The sequence below is a fragment of the Bacillus rossius genome, chromosome 3 (assembly GCF_032445375.1).
Source record: "Bacillus rossius redtenbacheri isolate Brsri chromosome 3, Brsri_v3, whole genome shotgun sequence".
Classification (NCBI taxonomy): domain Eukaryota; kingdom Metazoa; phylum Arthropoda; class Insecta; order Phasmatodea; family Bacillidae; genus Bacillus; species Bacillus rossius.
Window position 1 is genome coordinate 113,395,935 of NC_086332.1, and position 27,410 is coordinate 113,423,344.

General features: G+C 35.7%; 2 protein-coding genes across 2 annotated transcripts in view; both read right to left on the reverse strand.

Moving 5' to 3' along the window:
• Nucleotides 1-3,265: 3,265 nt before the first annotated feature.
• On the reverse strand, nt 3,266-26,590 carry LOC134531159 (uncharacterized). Its single transcript, XM_063366780.1, has 2 exons — nt 26,501-26,590; nt 3,266-11,169 (listed from the first exon to the last, which is right to left on the reverse strand). Exons 1-2 carry the CDS (start codon nt 26,533-26,535, stop codon nt 9,687-9,689), a joined length of 1,518 nt encoding a protein of 505 aa, XP_063222850.1. The 5' UTR covers nt 26,536-26,590; the 3' UTR covers nt 3,266-9,686.
• The window catches only part of LOC134531160 (FAD synthase-like), a 51,246-nt gene continuing 50,336 nt past the window's right edge, over nt 26,501-27,410 (reverse strand). Inside the window, exon 4 of the mRNA XM_063366781.1 lies at nt 26,501-26,761. Within this exon, the coding sequence (XP_063222851.1) occupies nt 26,504-26,761 (258 nt within the window). The 3' untranslated portion in view covers nt 26,501-26,503. The remainder of the gene's footprint in view (nt 26,762-27,410) is intronic.

Below are 27,410 nucleotides of genomic sequence, written 5' to 3' on the forward strand. Positions count from 1 at the left end.
AGTACTCAACTAATGAGTTCAGTTGCATTTATTTACATTCGTTTCTCATTGCATTGAGTGACATGCAAACCTTACAATTTAATTACTTTAAAAATTATGCCCAAAAAGTTAGCTGCAATTGACTTGAAATTCCTGATATAGCTTTGTGATGAACATTACGCAAGCGGCTAGTGCAAAGTTCTTTTTCAAGAAATTGTTGCTAGAAAAGATAACATTATTAAATTTATGATGTAATTTTTAGTTGCAATTTTTCCCAACAGAATGATTATAAATAGGAACATAATTAAACTTCTTTCTTTAAATGATTCTTACAATAGGAAACATTGATTTAAAACATTATCTTGGACATACGCCATTGCTAGTTTATACTGTCTCAGAGAAAACCTGAAGAACGGACAAACTAATGATGAAAACACGAACACACAAAAAACAAATCGAAAATCAGCCAATGTGAAATGAAAAATGCATAGACAAACAGGGTATTCCGTGGAAGAAATAAGTATGTTCTGATTCTTTCCACAGAATTCTCTGTGCTGTCTGTGCATTTAGCATCTGCTGATTTCAGCTTGGTTTTCTGTGTGTTTGTGTATTTTGTCCATTCTTCTGATTTTTTCTACTACATACAGTATAAACTAGTATTGGCATATGTCCAATACTATGTTTTAATTAATCTTCTTGTATTTTGCTGGAAAAAAAAACAAGCATAACATGAGTGCCAGTTAAGTTTTAGCAAAATGGAGAAACGGAATACATTTTCCATTGTTTCTCATAGTAAAGTTGAATAATATTTTGTTGAGTAGTTAGACCCTTGGGAATAAAAATCGTACCCTAAAAGAAGATACAAGCCTAATGTGTAAAAATAAATTGTAAATACCAAACTGTGACCAAAACCTTGATGTGGCAATATACGCTGAGCAATCAGAACAGCCTTGCGTACTGAACGGAGAGAGTCAGATAAGCCAGTGAGAGACTGCTGACAGCAAGTCTTCTCCGTTGTCGAACACAGACTTGCTTCCTAGGCGGGCGGCAGCACCAGTAGTGTTATCAATGTGATTTTCTAACCACAGCAATTGATGTTAATAACTGCATTTTCAAATATTTAATCACCATTTGATGGGAACAATATTTGTTCAACCGATTTTCATTGCATGTATTAATTTTGACGTGACGTCTAATAAATCGATGAACGCCGGCTGCACGCATGAAAAAGGATGACTCATTGTCCTGTTATGCACATTGTCCCATTACGCTGTGTCCCGTTACGCTCATTGTACGCTTGCGCCGCATCTATCTCTCTTCCACTCGATTGGAACAACCATCGATTTGAATTTTTCGAGGCACATTAAACTTGAAACACTTCCATTCATTTCCTACTTTTCCTATCATCATTCTATCCTTAACAGAATAACACAGATTGGAAGAAGTTAAATAGCAAACATGTATAAAAGTTATAGTTAAAATAATATCTTCGTTAAAGTAATAAACATATTTGAATTAATGAGTGCAAATAAAAGTAAATTTATCAATTAAATTGTAGATTTAATTTCACTCCTTCTTTATATCCATACAAAATAGTGATAATTCAATAAAAATGATTCAATTTTATTCATAAAAGTATGCAATCATTTCATCAATGTTTTGTTATGACATTGTCACGTTAAACTATCGTCCGTAAACCGACTTAACAGACAACCAATTTTTTTTTCCTTTCTGGAAACTTCTTTCAGAACTTTTTGTTACCACTACAGCTTCGCATAAACTTTAATTTCAGTTTGGAACTCACACTTTTTTTGAAATTTCTTGAGAATAAATTAAGCTTTAATCCATGGCTTCATAGATGCCGCAGTTAAGCCACAAAGCCAAATACTTAAAGAGTTGACTGAATTAATTTTAGTTTTTATCAAATAAAATGGCTTATGTTCAGACATAGCTACAGATATGCTATAAAGATATATCTGTATACATATGAACAAAAATCTTTCCACACAAGGGCAAATCCATAAATAAATTACAGTCGGGCAAAAAAAAAAGCTCATAAAAACTTTTAAAAATCCAGTAAAGTCTTTAAATTTCAACATCCGAAAACAGAATTTACTATCAAAACTGAAAGTTTGGATTAAATGAAATGTGAACTATTTGCACAAACTTAGACATACAGTTTTTGTAATACATTTACAGTTTCACTCTATCTTAAGATTGTCAGAGCCACCTAAAATACACATTGATCAAATAGACAAGGGTTAAAACTGTGAAATGCCAGTTCACATTTTTCATCCATGCATTCAATTATTACACAATTATTACTTACGCAGCAACATATAGCCGAGCAACACAAATATAAGCAATCTAAATTTTTTTTTTTACTTTACTTCTTATAAGCAATGTCATCAGAGACAGATGTACACCACTAAACTATGGGAGACCACGGAGTACCAGGACCCAGATGGCAAGACCGGGGTTCGAACCCAAGCCCTCCCGAACATAAGTCTGTTGTTTAAATGTCACACAAACTTGCTCGGGACAGGAATACTAGCTTCTGTATTTTCTTAAGACTAGAGCCAGTTTTTTAGTCTTCCAACAAGCTGAACATTAAACATGGCAGCTCATGATACAAGAAATGCAAGCTGGAGGATCTGCTTCAGAAAAATACCCACGCGGGGTTCCCATGGCTCTCTTTCTCTCTCTCTCTCTCTCTCTCTCTTTATATATATATATATACATAGTATATATATACATATATACACACACACACATACACATGTATAGAGTACAATAAAAATACTCATTGAAACATGTTTTGACCACACGTAACATGTCAAAATGACCATAAAATCATTTCCGAATACAGTTTGCACTGCCGTCATTTCCATCAATGCTATGCAGCCAATGCCGCCAGTCTGTAATATAAAACCATATCAAACTGTAAAACAATACATTTGATTGTGAGCAGTGAATGACTATCGACATTTGATTGTGCTTAAAATCATTAAATCAATGCGCAGTTGCTCCACTGGTTGTCGTTCTTGCATTTATTTATGACAACAGTTGGATTTCAACTACACATGAATTTGTGAAAAAATTCAGACTGGTTTTAAGACACTAAAAAAGCACTAGTATCAATTTTATTTATTTATTTTTTTAATTTGTCCTGTTCTCCAGGCTTTGAAGACACCTTTTCAATTCCCTGAGTTCTTCCAGTTTCCAGATTGTACCCGTCTGCAGGAACCATGCACAAGACTTTCTCTACAGTAAAATGTACAAACGATATAGAGAGAATAATTTAATAATCAATATCATACATAATGTACAATGCAGTAACACAAATGATCAGATGCTTTTTAATGACATATTTCAAAGTGATGTTAGCAAATTACTTTTATCACAAATTGTGTTGCTAGTGAATTCCCAAACGATGGAAAACTCACATTATTTGAATGAATCATTTTAAGTACAACCGCCCCTCGAAGTAACGCTCTAATTAATTTCAGGAAAACAGAGCTCTAATTGAAACAGCGCTAATAAAATAAGTTTTTTTCCATAAAAACATATGTTAATCAAAATAATTTGTTTTCCAATCAGTTAAGTATGCTTGCTGACTAACATTTTATCAACACACTACTCCCATTAAAATCAATTTATAATACTAATGTATGTTTAAAATTCATTTTAAGTACATTTAAATAAATGTTGAGTAACATCTTCAGATTAAAAAACCTAACATTAAATCCAAAAATTCCACAGACCCCATTGTTTATGTAATATGGCTTGGGTATAACATTCCTAAGGGGCTCAACATTTCTGAGTAACAAAATCATAATGCTATTAATATGGGAGATATATTTAAAAAATTAAAAAAGAAATCATATACTAAATGTTTTCTATTATTAGAAAGATTGTTTAATCTGTTAACATAATTGTTACTAAATGTGTGTGTCATGATTTACACTAGCGCAGCCTAACAGGCGCGAGGTAAACTAGCCTTGAAAGCTCTTTTCTCTCCAGAGCTGCTGCTGACATGCGGGATGGCAAAATATAAATGCTGGCTGAACAATCGGGCTGTCGGAGATAAATACGCAATGAAAGAAGCAAATAGTTACAAATAAAAGTTTAAAAAAAAAATATATTGTTTGTTAATTTGTCACATTATTAATTTGTTTTATTGTATTTAATGGTACGCAAGTGGTGCTGCAATTGTGCACACACAGGAATAAAATTCACTTAAAAGGAAATAGATCTACTTCAAATTTTGCCATAATTTATTGGCATCGTTACTTTAAAACTGTGTAAATCAAACACAATACTTTGAGGGGCGGGTGTACATACTTTACTACTTTGATAATACTAGGCAGCCATAGTATGATGGCAAAAACATCATATTGGAACCTTTTTGTTTCAACATGGACACACACCACACACAGGAGCGGAAGAAACAATAAAAACCTTGTTAAACAAGTGTTTTAAGTAAAAGTAAAAACTAGCAAACATAATAAGTCATAACACATAGGATAACTTAAAAAGTTTGGCTTCACCCACAATGTTGAATTTTTCATTTTTCACTTATCACAGATAAAAAAAAAAAATTATAGAAGCAATTTGGTAGGTGTTACTCAGTAGGTAACCCAGAAAATGAAAGTTTAACGAGTGACCATGACACAATTAGTCATGACAAAATTTTAATTATGAATATTTTCCTGAATATTTGCAAACAATAGGTAGCCAGCATACATATGGGGACAAATTTGATACAGCAGCATCGTGTACTTGGGATGTGATTTTCGCAACAGACTGTAAAATATAGCTCAAGCTGAGATTGACAAGTGCATCTGTTTACAAGTGGTACTGGAACAGGATTGGAGCGAGATGGTGCAGTGCATTCTGGAGTACTCTGGTTCCAAGTGCAGTCCGGACATCGTGATTCTATTCATCTTGGTATACTGACAACCAAAATTACAGGCAAATTGCTGGGATACATTGTAATTTTTTTTTGTCAATGGAACAAAAATATTCATGTAAAATTACAGAAATTTGTAAGTTGTGCATTTACATGAAAACAACCATATCACTACAAAATAGTTTCAAACGGCCCGCATAAGCAGTCTTTCAACAAAGAATCATCAGCAGAACTGTTGTTTATTAGCATATTTTGTTTGCACACGTAGAATAAACTGTCAGGATAAACTGTTATGAAGCCGTGGTATTCTCAAAGAACTATTGAAAATATATTTTTGATTTTAGATTATGTATTTTTTCATGGTTATTCTTGTTAGTTTATTTAAAATGATAATTTTTTGTTTCTTCATCACATGCCATAAATTGCATTACTTGGTAACTCAACAAAATAATACAACATAAAAAAATTGTTATACAGCATTTAATATTAATTCACATGTGTCTCTCCCCCTCAGATAAGTCAAAAAAATATCTGGTCATTGCTGTGCTACAGAACACAAATATTAATGATTTATTAGTAGAACATCCAAATAAAGTGATCCTGATAATGATGACATGAAAACTGAAAATGAAAAGACAACAATCCAACATGGGATGTGAAGCAGTAAGGCTAGCTCAAAACTTACTTAAAACATGACTTCTTTTTATTCATATGTGCTGATAAAATTAATATGTGTTGCACATATAGGTATACTTATAAATACTGTTACATATGATTTGAGCAACTCTGACCACAGCAGCAGATTATAGAGGGTCATTTGCCCCTTGGAGTCCTGGTTTCACCAGTCCAGGACAAACAAACAAACAAACAAACAAACAGACAAACAAACAGACAAACAAATGGAAATGAAATGGAAATGTGAGGAATGTAATAAGAGGAAACTATTGACTGCCAGGTCATAAAAGAACATAATTAGTACATAATACTAATACAAGTTGTCCACACAAATCTGTAGAACCATTTCCCTGACCAATTTCAACTTCCCTGACTTTCCAGAATGTAGACACTAGCTTTTATGATACCTCCTTCCCATCAGTTTGGCTCCACCCCCGTTACTTAACTATTTAACTAACCACTGCTTCAATGCACATGCTCTTCAGCCTCTCGACTGCTGCCCATGTGATTCACACAGAGCCTTCGCATCGTCACAAAGCTTAGAACTGGCCTCTAAGAGCATTCCTGAACTCAGAGACACTAGCACTTTGTGCAATGGCTAGAGATGTGTGTTTATGAGCTGTACACAGTGGCCCAATTTCTTTTACTGCTGTCAACAGCTGAGACTGCTAACAAGCATTCGTTTGTATCCTGAGGCAGGAATAGCGATTACATTTTTTATACAGTTTCATAATTACGTACAAAAGAGTTTTAAAAACTTGGCAAATATTTGTCTAGTTCAAGTTACAAAGTTAATTAACTTCTATGTCATAATAGCATATGGTTGGTATAATTTACCAATCTTTAATTACATTATATAGAGCTCCATACTTTAATAAATTTAATGCTTTATAGTTAATTACTTTTAAATTTTTTTGTACATAATTATTTACAGAACATAAAAACATTGTTTGGATGTTGAATGAGGTAACATTACCTAACTAAACCTTTACAGTCTAGATAAAATAACTCTTTAATCCACAAACGAAGCCAGCTAATGATTAGTTGAAGTTCCTTTTATCTCTCAGCGAGCAGCCTTTGGGGTTTCAAGGGAAGCATGGTTGAAAGCTGAAACCTAAAGGAATTGACGGAAGAGCGCCATCAGGAGTGGAGCTTGCGGCTTGGTCTGACCCCACCAGGCCCGGACACCGGAACAACTGACAGATTGAGAGCTTTTTCTTGGTTCGGTGGGTGGTGGTGCATGGCCGTTCTTAGCCGGTGGAGCAATTGTTTCATTACTTCAGATAATGAACAAGATTCTGATTTGCTTACTACCCTTCATGCTGTTGGCAACAAATCATCTTAGACGGATAGGCGTCTTCTCACTGCATGAGAGGTGTGTGATGTCCTTCACATTTAAACAAACATCAAGCTCATGGATGTATTGGCCTTGTTTAATACTGTAGGCAATGCTTGAACAACACAACAACAATATATAAACTAAAACAACACAATTTCTTTTTGTTCTTTGTTTTATTGTAAAACTGAAGCTAACAGAACATTCATATTGGCTATTTAAGCATTCATACTACAATAAAATTTGTCTTTCACAACGAATGCCTCTTTGTTGTACTGTCTAAAACAATCATGAAGCATTTGCCCAATATTATAACCGACGAGGAAACATTCAAAAACTGCCAACTAATAGGGGGTACCAAAACGTACCAGATGAGTATAATTATCACAGCTCTACAATATATCAAGTGTGAAACTGGTAGAGCAGATAAGAGGTTCAACAATACTGCAATCTTGTGAAGATGTTTACTTTCGTACCCGTGACATTCACAACCAATAATTGTTTAAGAAAAATATTCATATCTTGAAAGCACAACCAACTCTTTGGAATGCAACTAAAATACATGTACAGTATACAGGCAGTAATCCACACTTTCATTTTTTTTAATTGACAAATTGTTTTGATAAATGTACTTGATGAATAAGCGAAAATAGAAAATTGTAAATTCTTAAAGATGTAACAAAAAGATGCACCTCAATAGGCATTATTGCATGAATAAAAATAATGGCTGGTGTTAATTATTCAGCTTGAGTAGTTTTCCAATAAAGGAGATAAGATTATTCTCAACACCTTTTCCTTCTAGTAAAGTACTTGCAACAGCAGATTTTTTTTTTTTTTGCTAAACAGTGTTCATCCATCAGTCATTCAACAAAGAAAAAATTGAATTCACATGTCTTGTAAGTAATACCTATACGAGTAATGGCACTCACCTAACCGAAAACTGGCTTTTATAATTTTAAATACTAAAAACAGAAAATGTCTCAATTATGTTCAAGAACTTTACATAGGACAGTAGAAGGCTGCCTGGTTTACAAATATAACTCACTTACATACGAGTGACGTCTTAAATTGAATTAAATCTGAAACATTAGACATATTTTCTCCCTAAAAATGTAAATTTATGTTAACATTTAGCAATAAAATCTATTAAGTTTTTAACATTTGTAACTGTACAGATAAATTCCAAAGATTTTAAAATAAAAATTTGTATTTTAAAAGGTAAATAACAATAATATATGGTACAAAATTTGCTGGCATATATTTTCTCCAAACAAATAGTATAATAAATAGGTAGGCCTGTGCGAATATTTGAATTATTGAATACGAATAATAAACTATTTGTATTCAATTTAACCTCGAACACTAACACTTCGAAATAACAAATATTTGACATAGCAAACCTTGTGAGTTTGTCATATACCAACGTACACTGCTGAGATTAAGTCATTTGTACAATATAAATACCCTTTTTGATGTTTAATGGGACTTCATAACCAAAAACATGAACAATAAGCAACGTTTTAAACATGCAACAAGTATTCAAAGTTTTTTCTCAATAAAGACGTGCTAAACAGCAACGGAAAAAATCGCAAAAACAATTCAAATCATGGCATATTTGTCAATTCAAACTTAAAACTAAATATTATTTGTATTCTTTTTGTCACATGCACCAGAAGTGGGGAAGAAAAAAAAAAGAAAAAAAAAACATGAATGGGCTATAACACTACAAAAAACTGACACTCCATTGGATAGTCATTAAAAGAATTAATTGTCAGTTTCAACGGCATATAAATCGATAGTCACAGTCAAACTAACACCATGTGAAACAGTAGCAGCTTACTTGCTGCATACATCTATGACGAAACAGACGTGACTCAAAACTATATAACATAAACGTAAATAATGGTTTAAGATTCAAGATGATATAATATTGCTGAACAAAATACAATATACCCGGCTACAGTTAACAATGAAAACTCGTGAATAACTAGGGCTTAAATATGTAAATATGATCTCATTCAATCACTAATTTGAGAATAAAGCATTTCACAAAAAGATTCACATTTTTAATAAAATAGACTGCATGGAATTTTGCAGTTAGCAAAAATTTTCTGGATCAAATTCTAAAGTTGTGGAAAATACGGCGAATGAGAATTGAAATTAAAGGTTGGAGTTGGTTGGTCGGTTGGTTGGTTGTTTGGTTGGTTGGGTAAAGTAAGGTTAGGTTAAGTTATGTTAGCTGCATAATTAGAATAGAAATTATTTTATAATTAGAATATTTTAACATAATTTTGCATGTAATTATTGTAGCTGACTTAACTTAAATATCTTTCACTTTAGTATTATTTGTTGATTTTCCAAAAGTTGTTACATGATGTGGAAACCTTTTTTTAGTGGGATTATAATTCTCATTCTTTCCTTAGCATTCGAATTTGATAGTCTTATTCAAGAATAATTTGATATTTGTATTTGATTCGAACAGGCCTAACAATAAAGTATGAAAGTTTAACTATTAAATATAAATTAATTTTAATTATTTTTATGATGATGCGCTAAAATGGAAAAGGAAATTTCTAATAATCTGAAGCTTTAACTTTCAAAGTGATATTCTTAAAGAAGAAGTGTAAATTAAACATAAAAGTTCAGTGATATAGCTATTTTTGAAACAAGTTTTTCAGTAGCAATGTCAGAATGTTTAGAATTTCATTAACAGAAAAGGAACATATGAAAGTTGAGTTATAATTAAGAGAAATCTATTGACAGCGAACAACGTTCTGTCAGCTCTCACATGTTCTGTTTACCATCGGTGCGAACTGGCACGACAGCATCGACCTTGAGAAGAGCTTGAGTAGTCGCCAGGGCATGCTGGAGTACAGCCAGTCTCAGTGCCACTGGTTCCCTGCCACTAGCACCATCAGTGGGCGGTAACTTCTGCACGACTGCCAGTAACGCGTGGCCCACAGCCTCGACCACGTCTGCGTCCACGCCGTCAAACGCTCCCGCGATGGCCTCGCACACTTCGGACAGCTCGCCAGCATTCTGCTCCGAGGAGAGAGACGCCCTGTTCAGTTTCTGGTGCCACTCCACCAGCTTCGAGCGGCCGGCAATGCTCCCCGTGGCCAGCTGTAATGGCTGCAGCTTGAACCTGTCACGCAGGTGGGCCAACAGTGAAGTTTCAAACTGGCCGCTGGCTGCGAGGACGCTGCACTCTTCCAGCTGGGAGACGACCTTCAGGGCGTCACAACTGACTCTGGCGTACTCCCGCCCGAGACTGACAGTGGGTGCACTCAGCAGGAGTTGTGAAACACCTGGAAGACCTAGCCACGTGCACTCTTTCGAGCCCAGCAACTCCAATCGAACATGTAACATGTTCTCTCCATTCTTCACGAGCGATGAGTAGACAAAGTCCATTTCTTCTTTGAGAACACCTTGAACGATGGACACTCGGTGCTGCCTCAACACAAACATGGCATGATCAGGCAACATGGCACGAGTGATGAGAAGCGTCCCGGATACATCTGTCGTGTTGGGTTCCTTGCGAGACTTCAGCTCTCCAACCAGCACATTCACCTCACACTGCACGTCCAGGCTGTCGAACCTGCCGTCATCAGCGTGAGCGTCATCGAGCAACAGCATCCTGATGTCGTACAATCCCGGTCCCAGGAAGTTGTCGGCTCCTCGCGTGATGCAGAAGCCCTGCCGCACTCGGGAGTCGGCCACACAGCCCGAGCACTGATGAAGGCACAGGAGATCAAATTTACAAACAGCGAGTTTTAAGCCTGGCAAGGTTGGGATCCATTCAGAAAGCAGGCCTGCCAAAGAACGAGCCACAAGGTTTGGAAAACGACACGTCAAGAACGTGACCAGCACTTCCTGCAAGATGTCTGGATCCAGTCGACCTGCGGACGAATGTTGACCGGTACGAACGCAAAGCCCGTGCAAACTCTGGTGAAGAAACATGAGCTGTCTGGCGACGTGGTTCGGACGGGTGCTGTTGGAGCACCGCCGTAGCAAGGCAGACACTTGGATCACGAAGCCCTTCACCCCGTCACCACACTGCTGGTACAGCTTCTGGGCTGAGCTCAACAGCACGCAGGACACAGGGCAAGGGGTGGAGTAGCAGGCACGCAGTATCTCCAGTCCAGTCCTCGTCATGGTGAAGGAGCCTGTTGGCTCGCGCATCAGGACCGCCCTGCCATGCGGTCCCAAGGCCACCACCAGGATCTCCTCCATGGCCTGCACTGCCGACACCATCTTCCCTGCGTACCTGCGGGAACACATCACTATTAATATACACATGGAAGGAGGCAGGACCAAAACATCACAGCAACAATCACTCAAATCTTAGTCACATGATAGCCCTTATTATGAGCAGAGGACATATGCACAAATGCAGAAACACTAAATACACACACACACAAATTGTCATTAATAGAAGAATACATAGATTTAAAATTTTTTTTTTGATTTGGGCTTACTGCCAGAAAAAAGATGCAATTTGAAAACTGCTCAAATTAACCAGTGGAGTCCTTTACTAAAATCATTACGAATATGCTGAGGTAGATGAGTAGTACTGTTCCCATAGTTTGTACACTTTATCTTTAGGAGGGTAAAAATGGGTACAAAACATGTTTCACAATAACCTGGTAAAGATGTTTTGAAGCACTCCCGGGACATGCATTACACCTTTATCTTCATTTCTTCACCATATGTTATGGTCACCACTCAAGTATCACACTTGTCCTATGGACAACGAGAAGACTGCGCACCAGTACAGAGCCTTGCGCTTAGAAGCAATACTGTGCTAAAAGCACCAGCGAGCATCACACTTAGCTGCACTAACACAAATACACCTCTGACAGGCGGACCTCTTAGAGATGGTAACACACAATTCAGGGAGATTTGGAAAAGAACCGGGTACCACCTACAATAAGGAACGAACCCAGAATTTCCCTGGAAAAAATAAGGAAAATGATGGAAAACTGAAATCAGAATGTCCATACGGATATTGGAACCCAGGTATCGTACGAGAGTTTAACCACTGTACTTGGTTCTAGTGTAGTGGTATTCAAATCCTTTACAGGCAGGAGAATTTCACCTACTCATCTCATTAGGTAGACTTTCAGCAGCCTACCAGCTTTAATTTAATGATTGAAGGGTCCTTCCTTATTGGGCGTAACCGCTAACATATCGCGCTCATGTGACAAGGGTCATGGGTTTCATCCCAACTCCCAAGCTTGACTCAATTTTATGAGCACAGAGTCTGCACTCAAGTGGTTTGGAGACCACTATTACCTCTACCCTAAAGGATTATCTTTACCTTTCTGATGATTGGACACAGTTCTCTAGACATGCTCCAGACAACCCTGAGCCAGTAACAAAGTAAAATGTACACCTCTGTCTCTGATCTTGGCTGCGTCCGATGAGCATACGACAATTCCTGAGTACGTCTTAGGTGGTGGTTCATTGGGTGAAAATAATGAAGAAAAACACTTCAGCTCTACTGAGATATTATTTAAAGAAAACCCTTTAACAAGAAACACAACTATTTCAGTTTTTTTTTTAAACTTCTAACGGCTATATGCAGAGAATCTTTTTTTCTTTTAGGCTCCTTGAAATGAAAAGTAGCTGTAACTACACTACAAGAACCAACCTTAAACCTCTTTAATGAAGGCATCCTAAATTTCAAGTAAAGGAAGCTGTCAGGAATAAGGCCACTGATCCAAGCCTCAAGGCTTCCTATATCAAGATGGTGGACAAGGTTTGAAAAACCAAGTTGGTTAATAAAACTTCAATTTAGTGAGGAATTGGACTTGCGCTACTTGTAAATAATGATAATTTATCATAATGATCACATAGAGAGAGTTCTATTGCACATTTCAACATTTTAAATATTCTAGTGTTAGATCACTACAGCATTTAGCCCATACATTTGTTCACATTTGACGTGTTTTTAAGATGATTTAATAAACAGTTATATCATTCTGCGAGTGTTTATGCTATGAAATAATGTAGTGGACTTATTTTAGCTTTCAAGAAGTTTTGGATGTAATATATAGCATAATTTTGGCATTTCATAACTTAATTCGTATTTGGAAATTATAAACACAAGTGTGCGAAGTTGATATTTGTGGTTACAGTGCTACTCACAATTTTTTACTATTTTCCATTTCAAATGCAAGGTCTAGAAGTATTTTAATGCTTTCTTTAACTAAGAACTTGATTAAATGAATGCGGCTTGTTTCATCAGAATGGTATTCGACTCATTTCTGGGGTTGCAGGATCTATTATGTTCTAGAAAAACAAAATGAATTAAACATTTCAGATACATATCTCCAAATTTCCCAGTGTATGATATTGAATACAAGTGATTTATGTGTAATAGAGCCTATGCGATAGAAACTTTTTTGGGGTAAGATGAATGATGAATGGTTAATTATATATATCAAACATGAAGTTGATGAATTGACATGTTAAATAATGATTTTTCAGTAGCTAAGTATTACTTTATACACACTAGGAATATATTGCTGAACAAATTCTAAGTTAAATCTGAAGGAAGGCTTTTTTAACTTCAAGTAGTTCACTAGTAGTTTGCTATTTTAATGGGTGGTTAGTAAACCAATCCTTAAGTGGGCCATGATATAACAAGACAACCATCTAAGGACTCTAAGCAGTAAAGTGCAAATATTCAAGCTCGACTTAAGTGTCAAAGATTCAAATAAAAATTCAGACTCGAATCGACTCGACTTGAATTTATGATCTACAAACTCGACTCGAATCGACTCGAACTAATTATTGTAAAATTCGACTCGACTCAACTTAAAAATTTGCAGGTTCGTACATCTCTAGAAGTTATACAATCTTTATCAGAGAAAAAACTCGAAAATTTAATTCTAATTGGTAAGTGGGGCTGCGATGGTATTTCAGGGCACAGTGAATATAAGCAAAAGCTCAATGAAAAAAGTAGTAGTGATGAAAGTGTTTTTTTTATGTCTTATGTCCCATTGCAACTTGTACATGTAGACACTTTGACAAAGGAAACTACTGTAGTCTGGAAAAATCCAAGACCATTATCACCAAGATTTTATCGACCCATTAAAATTGAATGTGCAAAAGAATCAGTGGATTAAACAAAAAAAACAACTGATTATGTAGAACAGCAAATAAAAACTTTAAATCCATTCGAAACTACTATTAACGGAGAAAAGGTTTGTGTTAAATATATTTTGACTTTGACAAAGATAGATACTAAAGTATGCAATTCATTGTCAGATACAAAATCTGCAATGTGTTGTTATCTATGCAATTGTACATCTAAGAGTTTTAACGATATAGATAAAATGTTAAACCAGGAAATTGTTACAGATCACTTAAAATTTGGTCTATCATCTTTACATTGTTGGATTCGGTGCTTTGAATTTTTATTACATTTGTCTTACAAATTGGAAATACTAAAATGGCAGGCTCGTTCAAAAGAAGAAAAAGAATCGGTTGAAAGAAGGAAAAAAATTTTACAAGCAGCTTTTAAAACCGAAATGGGCTTGAATGTTGACAAGCCGGAAGCCGGCAGTGGAACTTCAAACGATTGTAACACTGCTCGACGTTTCTTTGAAAAATATAAAAAATCTCACAAATAACGGGAATTGATCAAGATATTATACATCGGTTTTATATTATATTGCAAGCCATTTCATGTGGTCATGATATTAATGTGGACAATTTTCGGAAGTATTCCGTGGAATTAGTTAAAACAATCGTAAAATCATTTGATTGGTATTAGATGCCTACTTTAGTTCATAAAATTTTAATTCATGGCCCAGAAATAATACAACATTCAGTGTTGCCTATCGGTCAAATGTCCGAAGATGCGCAGGCGGCCTGCAAAAATTTTTTGGAATTTATGGCTTACATTTTGCAAGAAAAAATTATCGTCAAAAAACAATGGCGGATGTTTTTTAAAAGATTTTTTCCAGTTGTCGAAAGTTGCCTGTTAAACCACTCAAATCTTTGTCAACAGAAACTATTAATTTACTATCACCTCCATTTGTAAATGTTGAAGAAGATGAACAAAAATTTGTGGAAAGTAGCTCGGCCGATGAGTCAGGTACTGATGTAGAAGCTTACGACTCTTACGATGAAAATGAAAACTTTTTATTGTAATTAAATTTTTTTTCACAGCCTTATTTTTTTTACATGGAAAATATATTATGTAAAGGTAGAATTTCAGTGTATCTTATGAAGTCTATTTATGCATATTATATTACAGTTGAAAACTCTTAATGTGTATATTACGATGACAATGAAAATTTTTTCTATAATTTAATTTTTTTCAAAGCCTTTTTTTAGATAGAAAATATTGTGTAAAGGTAGAATAGCAGTGTATCTTATGTAGTCTATTTATGCATATTATATTATGGTTGAAAACTCTTAATATGTATATTACAATGTTAAATTTTAATATTTTTTTTGTATCGTCATATTATATTCTGCCATTTAAATGTTTTAATTCTGATAATGGATTCATAATCAGTAACACGAACCCCCCCCCCCCCCCCCCCCCCCCCCTAATACAAAATTTCAGATCGTTCCCTTAATTTTTCGACTTTTGGCCGCACTGTGCGACGCAACGTAGCGACCACAGAACCAGGAGGGAGAGTAGCGACGCACCACGTGCAACCCCCCCCCCCCCCCCCCCCAAATCGCTCCTCTTGCTGGCTGTGTTTACTACGTTAAATTTTTTTGACGTGAAAACGTCTAATAAATTGATGAACGCCGACTGCACGCGCCAAAAAGTGTCCCGTTACACACATTGTCTCGTTTCGCTGTGTCCCATTACGCTCATTTTATACTGCTCTTTACTAACCTGAACCTCCTAGCATTGCGACCGAGTCCATGGCGTACTTCTGTTTTCATGCATTTCAATGTAACATTTCCATTGCTCTTTGCTAACCCATTCCTCCTAGCATTGCTGCAGAGTCTGTGGCACAAATATATTATTTTTGACTGCATCTTGGTGTTGGGTAAGCCATTTTCCTTCACATCATTCTTGAAACACTCTCATTCGTTTCCTACTTTTCCTATCATCGTCCTATCCTTAACAGAATAGTAACACAGATTGGAAGAAGTTAAATAGCAAACATGTATAAAAGTTATAGTTAAAATAATCTCTTCGTTAAAGTAACAAACATATTTGAATTAATGAGTGCAAATAAAAGTAAATTAATCAATTAAATTGTAGATTTCATTTCACTCCTTCTTTGTATCCATACAAAGTAGTGATATTTCAATAAAAATGATTCAATTTTATTCATAAAACAATGCAATCATTTCATTAATGTTTTGTTATGACGTTGTCACCTTAAACTATCGTCTGTAAACCGACTTTACAGACAACCAATTTTTTTTCTTTCGTTGGAGATGCCATTCAAATCATCGTACTTACGAGAGAACCGACAAAGAAGCAGTCCTAATTACCAGTATGATTTACGTAGTCAAAACTGACGGTGCATTACAAAACTGTCGTAACTTTGAAGGTCTCGTAGTAGTGAGGTTCCACAGTAGATAATCCCGTTTTTCCACACCGTTCGCATTGTGATTTTATTACCCTGTTGCATTTGCCATCAAATACCACGGTTTGTAATTAAGTGTATGTTTAAAACTGTTTTACTAACAATAATGTGCAAGTTTTGCTACTTTTCGTGACTATGCTATATTTCGCATTTTGCCTCAGAATTCGCGAATAATTCGCGACCGCGAAAAATTCCCTTCCCTAATCATTGCTCAATTTTTTTTTTATTATGTAAATATTTAATTTTCATAGATAACTTATAAGTTTTTACTCATGATCTCATTATTACTCTAGCCAGATCCTTTATCTTTATCTTGAGGTTTATAATAGACATTTAACTACTTTATCCCAAATTACTTGACAGTTCCAGGTTTCCAGAGAAGCAACCCTGGCCCTAAAAACCTAAGTAATCAAAAAATGAAACAACCAATTTGAAATGTGAAACAGAGCCTTGAGCATTTCACCAAAGCTTTGTACTTACAATACAAAAAAAAAATTACCAGACAGTAACTATGTAATGGTTTTATCTAAAAATTCGCCTTTCTAGAGACACCACACATTAATAGATTATCTGAGACTGTTAGAGACAATTGTAAATTTTATTACATACACTTATAGTTATTCTCAAAAATGAATGCATTATTACACCTAAAAGAATTCAAATGGGAACGAATATTACTGTAAATTCCAGTCAATTAATTATATAATTTCTGCCATAGTTTTACTGAGTCAAATGTTTTTATAAACAGTAAAACAATATTATAAAAAAAACTATTTCATCATTAATTAAAAACAATCATAAAGCAGCAATCCTTATTCAAGTTCTATATAAAAAATACATGTGTTACCTGCTCAAGAGTGTATAAATATAAGGAGCTGCTTCAAGACAATTCTAAACCAGATGAATACAACATACACATGTCCCTCGAAGTAGCGCCCTAATTTGTTCCACGAAAACAGAGAACTAACCAAATACATTTTTCCATAACAGTACATGTTAATCAAAACAAATGTTTTCCCAACCACTGAACCATTTCAATCAAGACACTGCTCCCATTAAGATCAGTTTAGAGCATTAATTATGTCAAAATAAATTTAAAATATTTTCACAGGCCTAATTGTTTACATAATAGGCCTTGAGCCTATTTTTTTATAACAAAGTAGGCACGAACAACATTTATGAGTTACAAAATCATTCTTTTATTAATATAGAAGTTCCGTTTCAATATATTATAATGAAATAAGATTAAAGAAGTACAAATATTATGTTTTTTATAAACAAAATGCATGTCTGCCAACTAAAACACTTAAATCACTAACTACAAGACTTGCCAAGTAACCACCAGGTGAACTTCCCTTAAGATTCTGGCTTTTCTTACCAGAAGTGCTGGTGGCTGCTGACTTCCCGGACTGAATGATATAAACATGGTAGAACACATAAAGGTGTCAGTGATATTTATGTGTAATATAAATCATTGTATCATGTTTGAAGGGCTCAAGTAAATACGTAATAAAAAAAACTACAGTAAAACTCGCTTACGACATTCCTGCATATGTAATAAGTTTTCCCATTTACAGTAAAACCTTTATGTTGCGACCCCATTTATTGCGACCACCTCTCTATTACAACCTGATTTCGAGGAACCGTTAAAAAATTGCCGAAAATCCGAAGAAAATCGGACAGAAAATAAGTTTCTTGTGGTGAGTAGCATGTTACTGCGTTTCTCTTGCCGAGTGCTGTACTACCGTAGGCAGCGCATATCTAAAAATAGATACCACTTCCTGTTGACCGCTGTCAGCGCTTGACAACCCCCATTCCACATCCCTTTGCCGGCAGGGAGCAGATAAAGGTTTTTGTGGCAATGTGTTTACGTTTAGCTTTTTGCGAGTGTCTAGTGTGGTACGCAGTTATGGCAAAGCTACCTGCTGGATTTATCTTGATTTTGATTACTATCGGTTGACAATGTTTGCTTAGTTTATGAAGTCCGATTTGGTATATTTTCTGGCTTGAATTTGTGAACTATTGTTGATGACTTATGCAGGTTTTTTTTCTTTTTTCCCGTTTTTGTGTATTATGACTTAATAAATAAAATACCATTAAATATTAACTACTATTAATACAATGCAGGAAAAACCCTCCGGACGCAGCGTGTGAACATGGAAGTCGGCCGCTCGCTCGCCCTTGCTCACCCTCTCCCCATACCGTGCGCTGCGGCCGATCTCGGATGCTGCTTGTACTTGTTTACAATCACGTTATCTGCTTCTTTTTAACGAGAGTAAAAATATATTAAAACAGTCAGCAAACTGATAAAAGCTTTGTGTCCGCAAAACAGGAACACTGGCCCGCCAGTTGTTTTCATTCAAAACGTGGCTAAAGAACTTGCATGGATCAGGCTGAAAACATCCGGCAATATGTGTAGGTTATAAGGAATCTTGTTATGAATTGAGATGTTATGTTTCCCGAGTAGATATACACAGCGACCGACTGGATGCACGCCCGCCTCGACTTGTTTTAACTGCCGCAGCGATGTTTATTTTGACAGCTCAAGCAATTATCTTTTCCCGTGGGTTGATAGAAAAAGGTCGCTTCACCCAGCATAAAAAAAAGGCTACGCCACTTATTCCTCACGCAGGAAACAAACTGGCTGCCGTCTGTCTCCCCCACATTTATCTTTCTTCTAACATTCCACGTCTCGCATCTTGTGCGAGCAATAACGAAGCGACCACACATTGGGCCGTTTTATGCTTTGTTTGGTGACAGCAGCTTTATTTTATTCGGTATATTCCTTTTCATAGGACTCTTGCTATTAAAATAAATTTATATTTAAGTTTGAAAGCTTGTAAATTCCTTGCCAGAGATGACTGAACTCGAACTTGGTGTGAAAAGTGACATATATTGACATACTTTTTTTTGGGCATGTTTGATGGGGAGGGAGGGGTCCGAAAATATTTACAACAATCTTACCTCTCCCTCACCGCTTTAGTACCCAATTCATAATAGCCCAATTTTACGGGAGAAGGGAGGGTGAAATGAGCATTTTCTACTGAAGGTTTTTCAAAGGAAGCGAAGTTGGGGTATTATAAGGGAGGACACTAGATGGTTTGTGTGTCTGGGAGGGATGAGCTAGCCTTGAAGAATGTTACCGAGGAGAGGGAGGGGTGAGCTTATGCGTCATGAAGCCGCTGCCACCAGCCAGCCGGGCGAGCTTAGTGTGCGCCCACTCGCGTTGCAGAACCTACCGCTGCCATATTTTTAAAGGATATGTCCCAATAATTTTTTTGTTATTCTTACATGAACATTATTGGAAGTATTAAAGCAGGCACAAAAATCCGCTGTGTGTTAAAATTAACAGATTTTAAATATCTTTCATTTTTTTTTTCATTTTTTTTTTCTGATTTTCCCATTTTGGCCAAAATGCCCAATTTTTTGACGGTTCCCGAGAATGTATTCCAAAAATCACTGCTTAGTTAAATCCGGGGTTCGTGACATCGGGGTTCTAGTGTATTTAACTACGGCATGCAGAAAACGTACATGTAAACTAACCAGTAAAAATAAACTGTCTTTTGACATATTTTCTTTAGAGGTGGCCTGTAGGGCGACAGACTTGTCATAAAGGTTGAAGTGGGTTTAAAGCAAAGCCATCTAGCATTGTGAGTGACAGCATCCTGCCATTATACGGCTGGTTTCTTAGCGAGTAGCCGTTTGGGAGGGGGCGGGGTTTGAAGTCAAATGAAAATTTCTGAAAACATCTATTACGACCCCCCCTCTATTACGACCCTATTCCTGGGAACCGTGATGGGTCGTTTCAGAGAGGTTTGACTGTATAATGTTTAAATAATTATTCCCTTAATCATGTCCATATATCCCTATTAGTGCTGAGCCGATACCGATAACCGATACTAAATATCGGCCGATATTAACGTATCGGAATCATCCGGTTTTTGCCGATACAAGGCGCCGATACAGTCACAAAATTTTCTATCACAAAAATGTGATAGAAAACTTTTCATAAATCGGCTGTCCATATAAAAACGCACAGGATTTAAAGCAATTCATTTTATTCACAGAAAACCACGTCTTTTTAACATAAAGCGCCGCCAAGTATTTTCTATCCTAGGTCTACACTTTAAACCATCACTTGTTCAGCGATATTGCACGACACACGTAAGTAATAACAACGATCGATGGCTGCGCAGTCGTCATTTCGCATGTGAGAGTGACTTTTGCGATTGTCTCGAAGCGAGATCGATACTACGTCACGATTGTTAGTGATACCTTTGTTTGTTTACTATTTCCGTGATTTCGTCATAAGGCATTATTTTCTTTCCCGTTTATTTGTATTTTACATGGTGCTGTTTTCTTCAACAAAATATAATATTACAGAAATGAATCGCAAGAGTGACGTATGGAGTTTCTTTTCTGCTAGTAAAAGCAATGACCAAAAGGCTTTGTGCAATATTTGTCACTGCCTTGTCTCTCGTGGTGGAAAGGACACGCGATCTTACACTACTACTAATTTGAAGCGTCACATGGAAAGATCTCATCCATCTGTAAATAATAAATTACTAAAGTTAGATGTTCCGCAGGCGTCTGCATCGCCGTCATGGCCTGAAACTGCTGCAACATCGTTTGTTGAAACTGCCGCAACATCGTTTGTTGAAACTGCCGCAACATCGTTTGAATGTAGGCCTACAATGGCATCATCAGTCAAAATTGTGCACACAGAAGATATATTACGTCGAAAAGACACCAGTAAACAAGAAGATATTTCGGAAATGTTTAAGAGGAACATACCTTATCCTCCTACTCACAAAAGGGCGACAGAAATAACATCACTGATTGTAAATATGATTTGCACAGACTTTTTGCCTTTTAGTATTGTGGAGTCAGAAGGCAAGAAACATTTTAACTTAGGCCTAACACATTTAAACTTTGTAACTCTTTGCTTAACTTGCAGGGATGATGTGTTAAGTTAGGCCTAATGTAGGCTATACTTTTCATGTTGCTGTTTATAGACTTAAGTTACATAATAATATGTGATGTGTTTAAAATCCCTATATTTTTTATTTCAGGTTTCAATAATCTGATGAGATACCTCGAGCCGAGGTACAAAATACCACACAGGACAACCTTTTCTCGCAGCGTAATTCCTGAACTGTATGTTGTGGTTTCCCGGAAAGTAAAAGACATTTTGGAGGCTGCAGACCATATCAGCTGTACAACTGACATGTGGTCATCTCTGGCAAATGATGATTTTCTGTCACTGACATGTCATTTCATTTCTCCTGATTTTAAGAAGATCAGTGTGTGTGTGGAAGTTGTGCCGTTCAGTTATATTAACCACACTGGGCAGAATATATGCGATTTTATCACACAGTATCTAGATGATTGGGGTATAAAGGGTGAGGTGCATCTTATTGTAAGAGATAATGCTGCTAACATGGTTCGGGCTTGCGAATTATTACAAATTCCAAGTGTTGGGTGTGCTGCTCATACTTTACAACTTGTCATCAAGGAGTCGTTACTGAACCATAAAAATGTCTCTGATGTGTGTAGCAAAGTTCGGCGTGTGGTAAGGAATTTCAGGCACTCTATTTCAGCGAACAAACGTGGAAATAAGTTGAAGTCTGCCTACACTGACACGGTTCGCAACCTAAATACTCACTACGCAGACATGGAAAAAAATTTTCATTATAGTTTAAGTACTCTGCTTGATCCACACTTCAAACAATTTGTTTTTTCCAGTGAGGAAGATGTAACTTATGCCAAGTCCATTCTTGAACAACAGCTGAGTTTGTTACAGACCCCAGAACTTCATTCACCTGCCCTTGACAATACGGCTACAAGTTCCAGTGACACTTGTCACTCCATACATTATTTGTACACAAATCTAATTTCCAGTAGTAGTAGTAGTGTTGGAGCTAGTACATCTTTATCGCCTACACAAGAACTTACTAGGTACCTTGAGGAACCACTCTGTGCCATTAATACAAGCCCACTTCTGTACTGGAAAACATCTCCTCACCAATCACTCAAAAAACTTGCTCAGAAATATTTGTCAATACCTTGTGGTAGTGTGGCATCAGAGAGACTGTTTAGTACAGCTGGTGCTCTGTGCACAAACAGAAGGAGCTCCATGAGCCCTCAAAAGTTGCGAAAGTTAGTTTTTTTGAACAAAAATTCAAAATATTTATAGTGCTGCTTCCTAAAAACTATATTTGCTTGGTAGTGTGGCATCTGAGAGGTGCTTTGTGTACAAAAATAAACGTTGTAGTAAACAAGTTTAATACTTTTGTTTTAAAATTAAAACTTCTCTAAACATTAATTACCTTCCCTATTGCTTCCTAAAAACTGTGTTTCTTGAACTGGCTAAGTCATTTTCTCTTCGATGTGAAAGCAAACTGGAAGATTTTGTGTGTGTTTGTTATTGTATTCTCAATAAATATCTTAAAAACATTATACAGTATGTGCTTTCTCAAGTATGTATCGGTATAGGCATATCGGGTGTATCGACAGGGGATATCGGTTCGTATCGGTATCGGTACAAAACAGTATCGGCACAGCACTAATCCCTATGTTAATTTTTCCCATTCAAATCATTTAGATGCTTCCCACATGTAACGTTCATCATTCAAGGAATAAAATAATGTAATAAAGTTTATCTTTACATTCTTAAAATATATTTATAATTAAAATTTTAAACAACTGTTTCAAAACAATAACAAACAAGACCGTCAAAAACTTTGCCGCATGCCATTACGATATATTTTTCTTACAATCATCTGCGTGCATCCGTATCCTTTGTGAGGCTGTTCCATATGTATGCCATTTCCCTCATTCAAGACATAACATCTGACAAATACACAACAAATGACTAGCCATTCATTGATCTGCTTGCATGACACGAAACACAACTGGTACAGCAATTTGAGGAACTAATCACAGTTTTATTGTTTGTTGAGCACTGTAGTAAAAATTTTTATAAGGTGGACATGATGAACATTTTCTTGTCTTGCTATGATTTCCGTTTTTGATCCGACTTATAGGTACCATATTTACCCGTAAATCGTGCAAAATTTTTCATAAAACACCTGTTGAAAAATCAAGGCACGAGGCTTATTCAAAACTTGATAATGCTGCATGGCAATGCTGCATAGTGCAAGGTTAATTCAAGCTCCAAGGTTGGTTGACCTGCTGCTGCTAAAAAATACAACGGACATCTTGCATGTGGATTGTTCTTTGTGATTTTGTTTTTCTGTGAGAAGATGTTGCAAAGATTTCCGAAGGTTTGCAGTATTGATCATCTGCACCTGCTGAAAAAAATCCTAAAATGATTAAAAAAAAGCTCAGGAATTGAAAACTCGTGCCTTGGGTTGAAAAAAACATTTTCGCAAAAATCGAATATGTTATTGGAGGAAAAGAAATTGTTCTTGAGTGATGATGTTATTGTAATAAAAAGTTTATTTGAAAGGCGAGAATTTTAGCGTGTGCTTCCTCAGCAATTTTCAATATATTTTGTTTATAATCATTCTAACATGGAATTGATTTCAGTCAACTGTGACCGTGATATTTATGGCGCTTCACTGCTGTAAAAAAAAAAAACAGCAGTTACCCCATCAATAAAATATTTACCACCTGGTATAGTTTACTGAAAATATTTATAAATTTTGTAATACTCTTGAAGCAAAATTAAAGAATACTGCAAAAAATAACTGCAGAGGTTAACACCGGTACCGAGAATGCTTACTAAGCTGAAGTTAGCTCTATTCATGAATCTATTTGGCCGCCCAGGTGCTTCATCACACTGAGAGCTTGGGACAACAGCAGCCTTTTCGATTCAGTGCGACTAAGACCATTTCTGTCCCAGTTTTTATTTTTTTTTAAATCAAAATGTGCTATGATGCTGATAGACCTGATAGATATTCCTACATGTGTCTCCTCAGAGTCTGAGGGCCTCCAATGAGTGGTTTTCATTATATCTATAACAAACATTGTTTTTTTCCCACCCACTTTGGCTATTGGTAATGATAAGAGCTAAAACATAAGGGCCTTCCTACAGGTGTCTACTATCAATAAAAAATAAAATTGAAGAGGCACACATCGTACAGGTTGTGCTAGGGCCTCTGAGGGTCTCCAATGTGTGGTTTTAGAGGTAACTTAACAGGTAATTAATAATTTGTAATAAGTAATTAAGTCCATAATAAAAATTAAAAAGGCCTTTTCTAAACAAATATTTGTGGTAATTATCCCCAAAAAAGGCCCGATTTTAAAAGAGAAAGCGGAACAAATAGCGAATAACCAAAGTATGTCATTTGAGTGATTTTTTTATACAGCAACTGAACTGTACTATATCCCTTTAAGAAGTTTTTCCTGTTAGTAAGTTTTTCCCATCAAGTACCTTGAAAAACATCTTAATAGGGTTTTACTGTAATATCTACTAACACAAGAGTAAGTACAGTTTTCTTATTCGTCACATTATTAATTCATTGCATTATGTTTAATGTTACACAAGAGCCGTAGGCCAAAGTGTGTTCATGTAAATAAAAACATCCATGTAAATGAAAAAAAGTGATATTCTTAATTTACAAAAGCATTCTACTTGAAATAGTGCCTTAACTCACTGGCATAGTTTCTTCAAAACAGTGCAAATAGAACATTGTTACTTTGAGGGGCACTCTCGTCATAAAAATAAGAACATAAAACACATGTATTTTCACATACAGCAAGCACCATTAGAAAGAAGTGACCTCAGCAGTTACTTAGGCCTGTGCAAATATCAGTTTTTTAGTTCGAACTGAATATTAATACCAAATTATTCTTGAATACGAATATTGAATTCAAATAGTAAAAATGAGAATTAGAATCCCACTAAAATTTCTTTTTCACATCATGTAACAAATTCATAGGAAAAGAAAAAGTAAATGTACAGTGTAGTGGCTTCTGGAAACTAGACAAATGTTATTAAAGGTTAGTTAAGACTATGTCAACTACACTAATAATTTGTAAAATGTTTGTTAAAATATTTAAATAAAGAAATAAAAAAAAATTGTGTTTTTCATTATGCAGCTAACCTTACTTAAACTAAGCTAACCAACCAACTTTTAATTTCAGTTTTTATTTTCTCTATTTTCCAGAACCTGCCTCTCAACATATTGATACAGAAAATTTTCACGAACCATAAAATACCATGAAACCTAATGCAATTCATTTAATGAAAAATGTGAATCTTTTTCAAATCCTGTACTCGCAAAATATTGATTAAATGAGCTCATATTTACATATTTAAACCCTAGTTATTCACGCAATTTCATTGTTGATGGCAGCCAGGTAAACTGTACTTTACTGCAACAATATTATAAACACGATCTCTGCTAATTTCATTTGGAATCCAAAAACATTTTTTAAAGTTTTTTATATATTTTTTAAGCAGCAACAAGAATGCTGCCTCTGCGTTGCATGGCATTAGATCGATTGTAATTATAGACTCATACGCCACTGAAACTATGACATTTACTTTTTTTTTTAATGTCAATCGCAATGGAGTGTCAGTGTTTTATTGTGGTGTAGTCCATGGTTCTTGATGTTTTTTTTTTACCACTTCTGTTGCACATGATGAAATTAATACAAATAATATTTTGTTTTCCAGTTTGAAATGACAATACTGCCATATTAAGGATCGTTCCCATGATTTTTCTGTTACTGTTTAGTGAGACAGAAGTGGAAAGAAAAAACTTTGACAACTTGCTGCATGTTTTAAGTTCAGTTTTTTGATTAATAAATCCCATTAAAAAATCAAAAAAGGGTAAAAATATAATAAAAATGACTTAACCTGTTCAACGGTGTTCATTGGTACACGACAAACACATGAGGAGTGCTATATGAAATACAGTCATACGCAAATAAATGTTTGTTACTTGTAAGTGTTGGTAAAAGAGGTTGACAACTGGAATATTGGCACAGACCTAGTACTACTGTGTTCGGTGCAGACAGAAGCCAGCAGAACCGCAGAGGTCTGAGAGTACCCACCCGCTAGATCCGGCCGTCTCGCTCCAACGAGCCATCCTCCAGCAGGTACGCGGGATAGTGCTTCACACTGCCGTCGCCGGCCGTGTACAGCAGCGCTGGGTTGGGTTCCGTGTTGGCGCGGCTGCCCAGAGACGTGTACCTGCACAGCCGAGCAACTGTCTCCAGACACTCCTCACACACGTTATTACCAAACAAATATTCAGATATTTTATGGAGCAGATGGTTATAAACAGTACAACAGACCAGCCTGTAGGCATACACCTATCCATCGAGGTAATGCCCTCCCTAATTCGTTCCAGGAAAATAAAAGCGTGAATATTAACTACGTTTAAAATTGTATTTGTTAACAACCATTTCAATCAAGACACTGCTCCTTTAGGAGATTCAAATTTAGAGTATTATTTATATGTCCAAATACATTCAAAGTACATTTATATACACATTTGAATTAAATTTTGAGGAAAAACCTAAGGAAAAAACCATGAATAAATTCTCCAGCTGTAATGATAACATAAAAGTCTACATGTATAATATTTCCTTACTAAATAAAAGCTAACAACATTTCTGAAATGCAAAATAATTATATTATTAATATAAGAGCTCAGTCTCAATTACAATAAGATTAAAAAAAACCTAAAATTTATGATTTCTATTAAAACAAAATGTTATTTAACCTGTTGACATAATTTCCATGTCTTACAACTACAACACTTAAATAACTAACCACATGACTTCTATTAGTGCATCCTGGTCGGTGAAAGGTGAATATTTTGCTCATCCCAAGGGGCTAAGCCAAGCAGCCTCAATGTATGGGTAGACTGCCTTAATTAATTTGTTGAGAAGTCAGTTTTGACAACCATTGCAAAATTTCCACAGCTCATGTGTTATTGTTCAGGTTTTACCTTAAGCA

Bases quoted from the DNA above. Each gene is read 5' to 3' on its own strand.
- LOC134531159 (XM_063366780.1), bottom strand. From the start codon at position 26,535: ATGGCTCGTTGGAGCGAGACGGCCGGATCTAGCGG. The intron at 11,170-26,500 runs GTGGGTACTCTC...GTGTTCCCGCAG, and splicing joins GAGACGGCCGGATCTAGCGG to GTACGCAGGGAAGATGGTGT.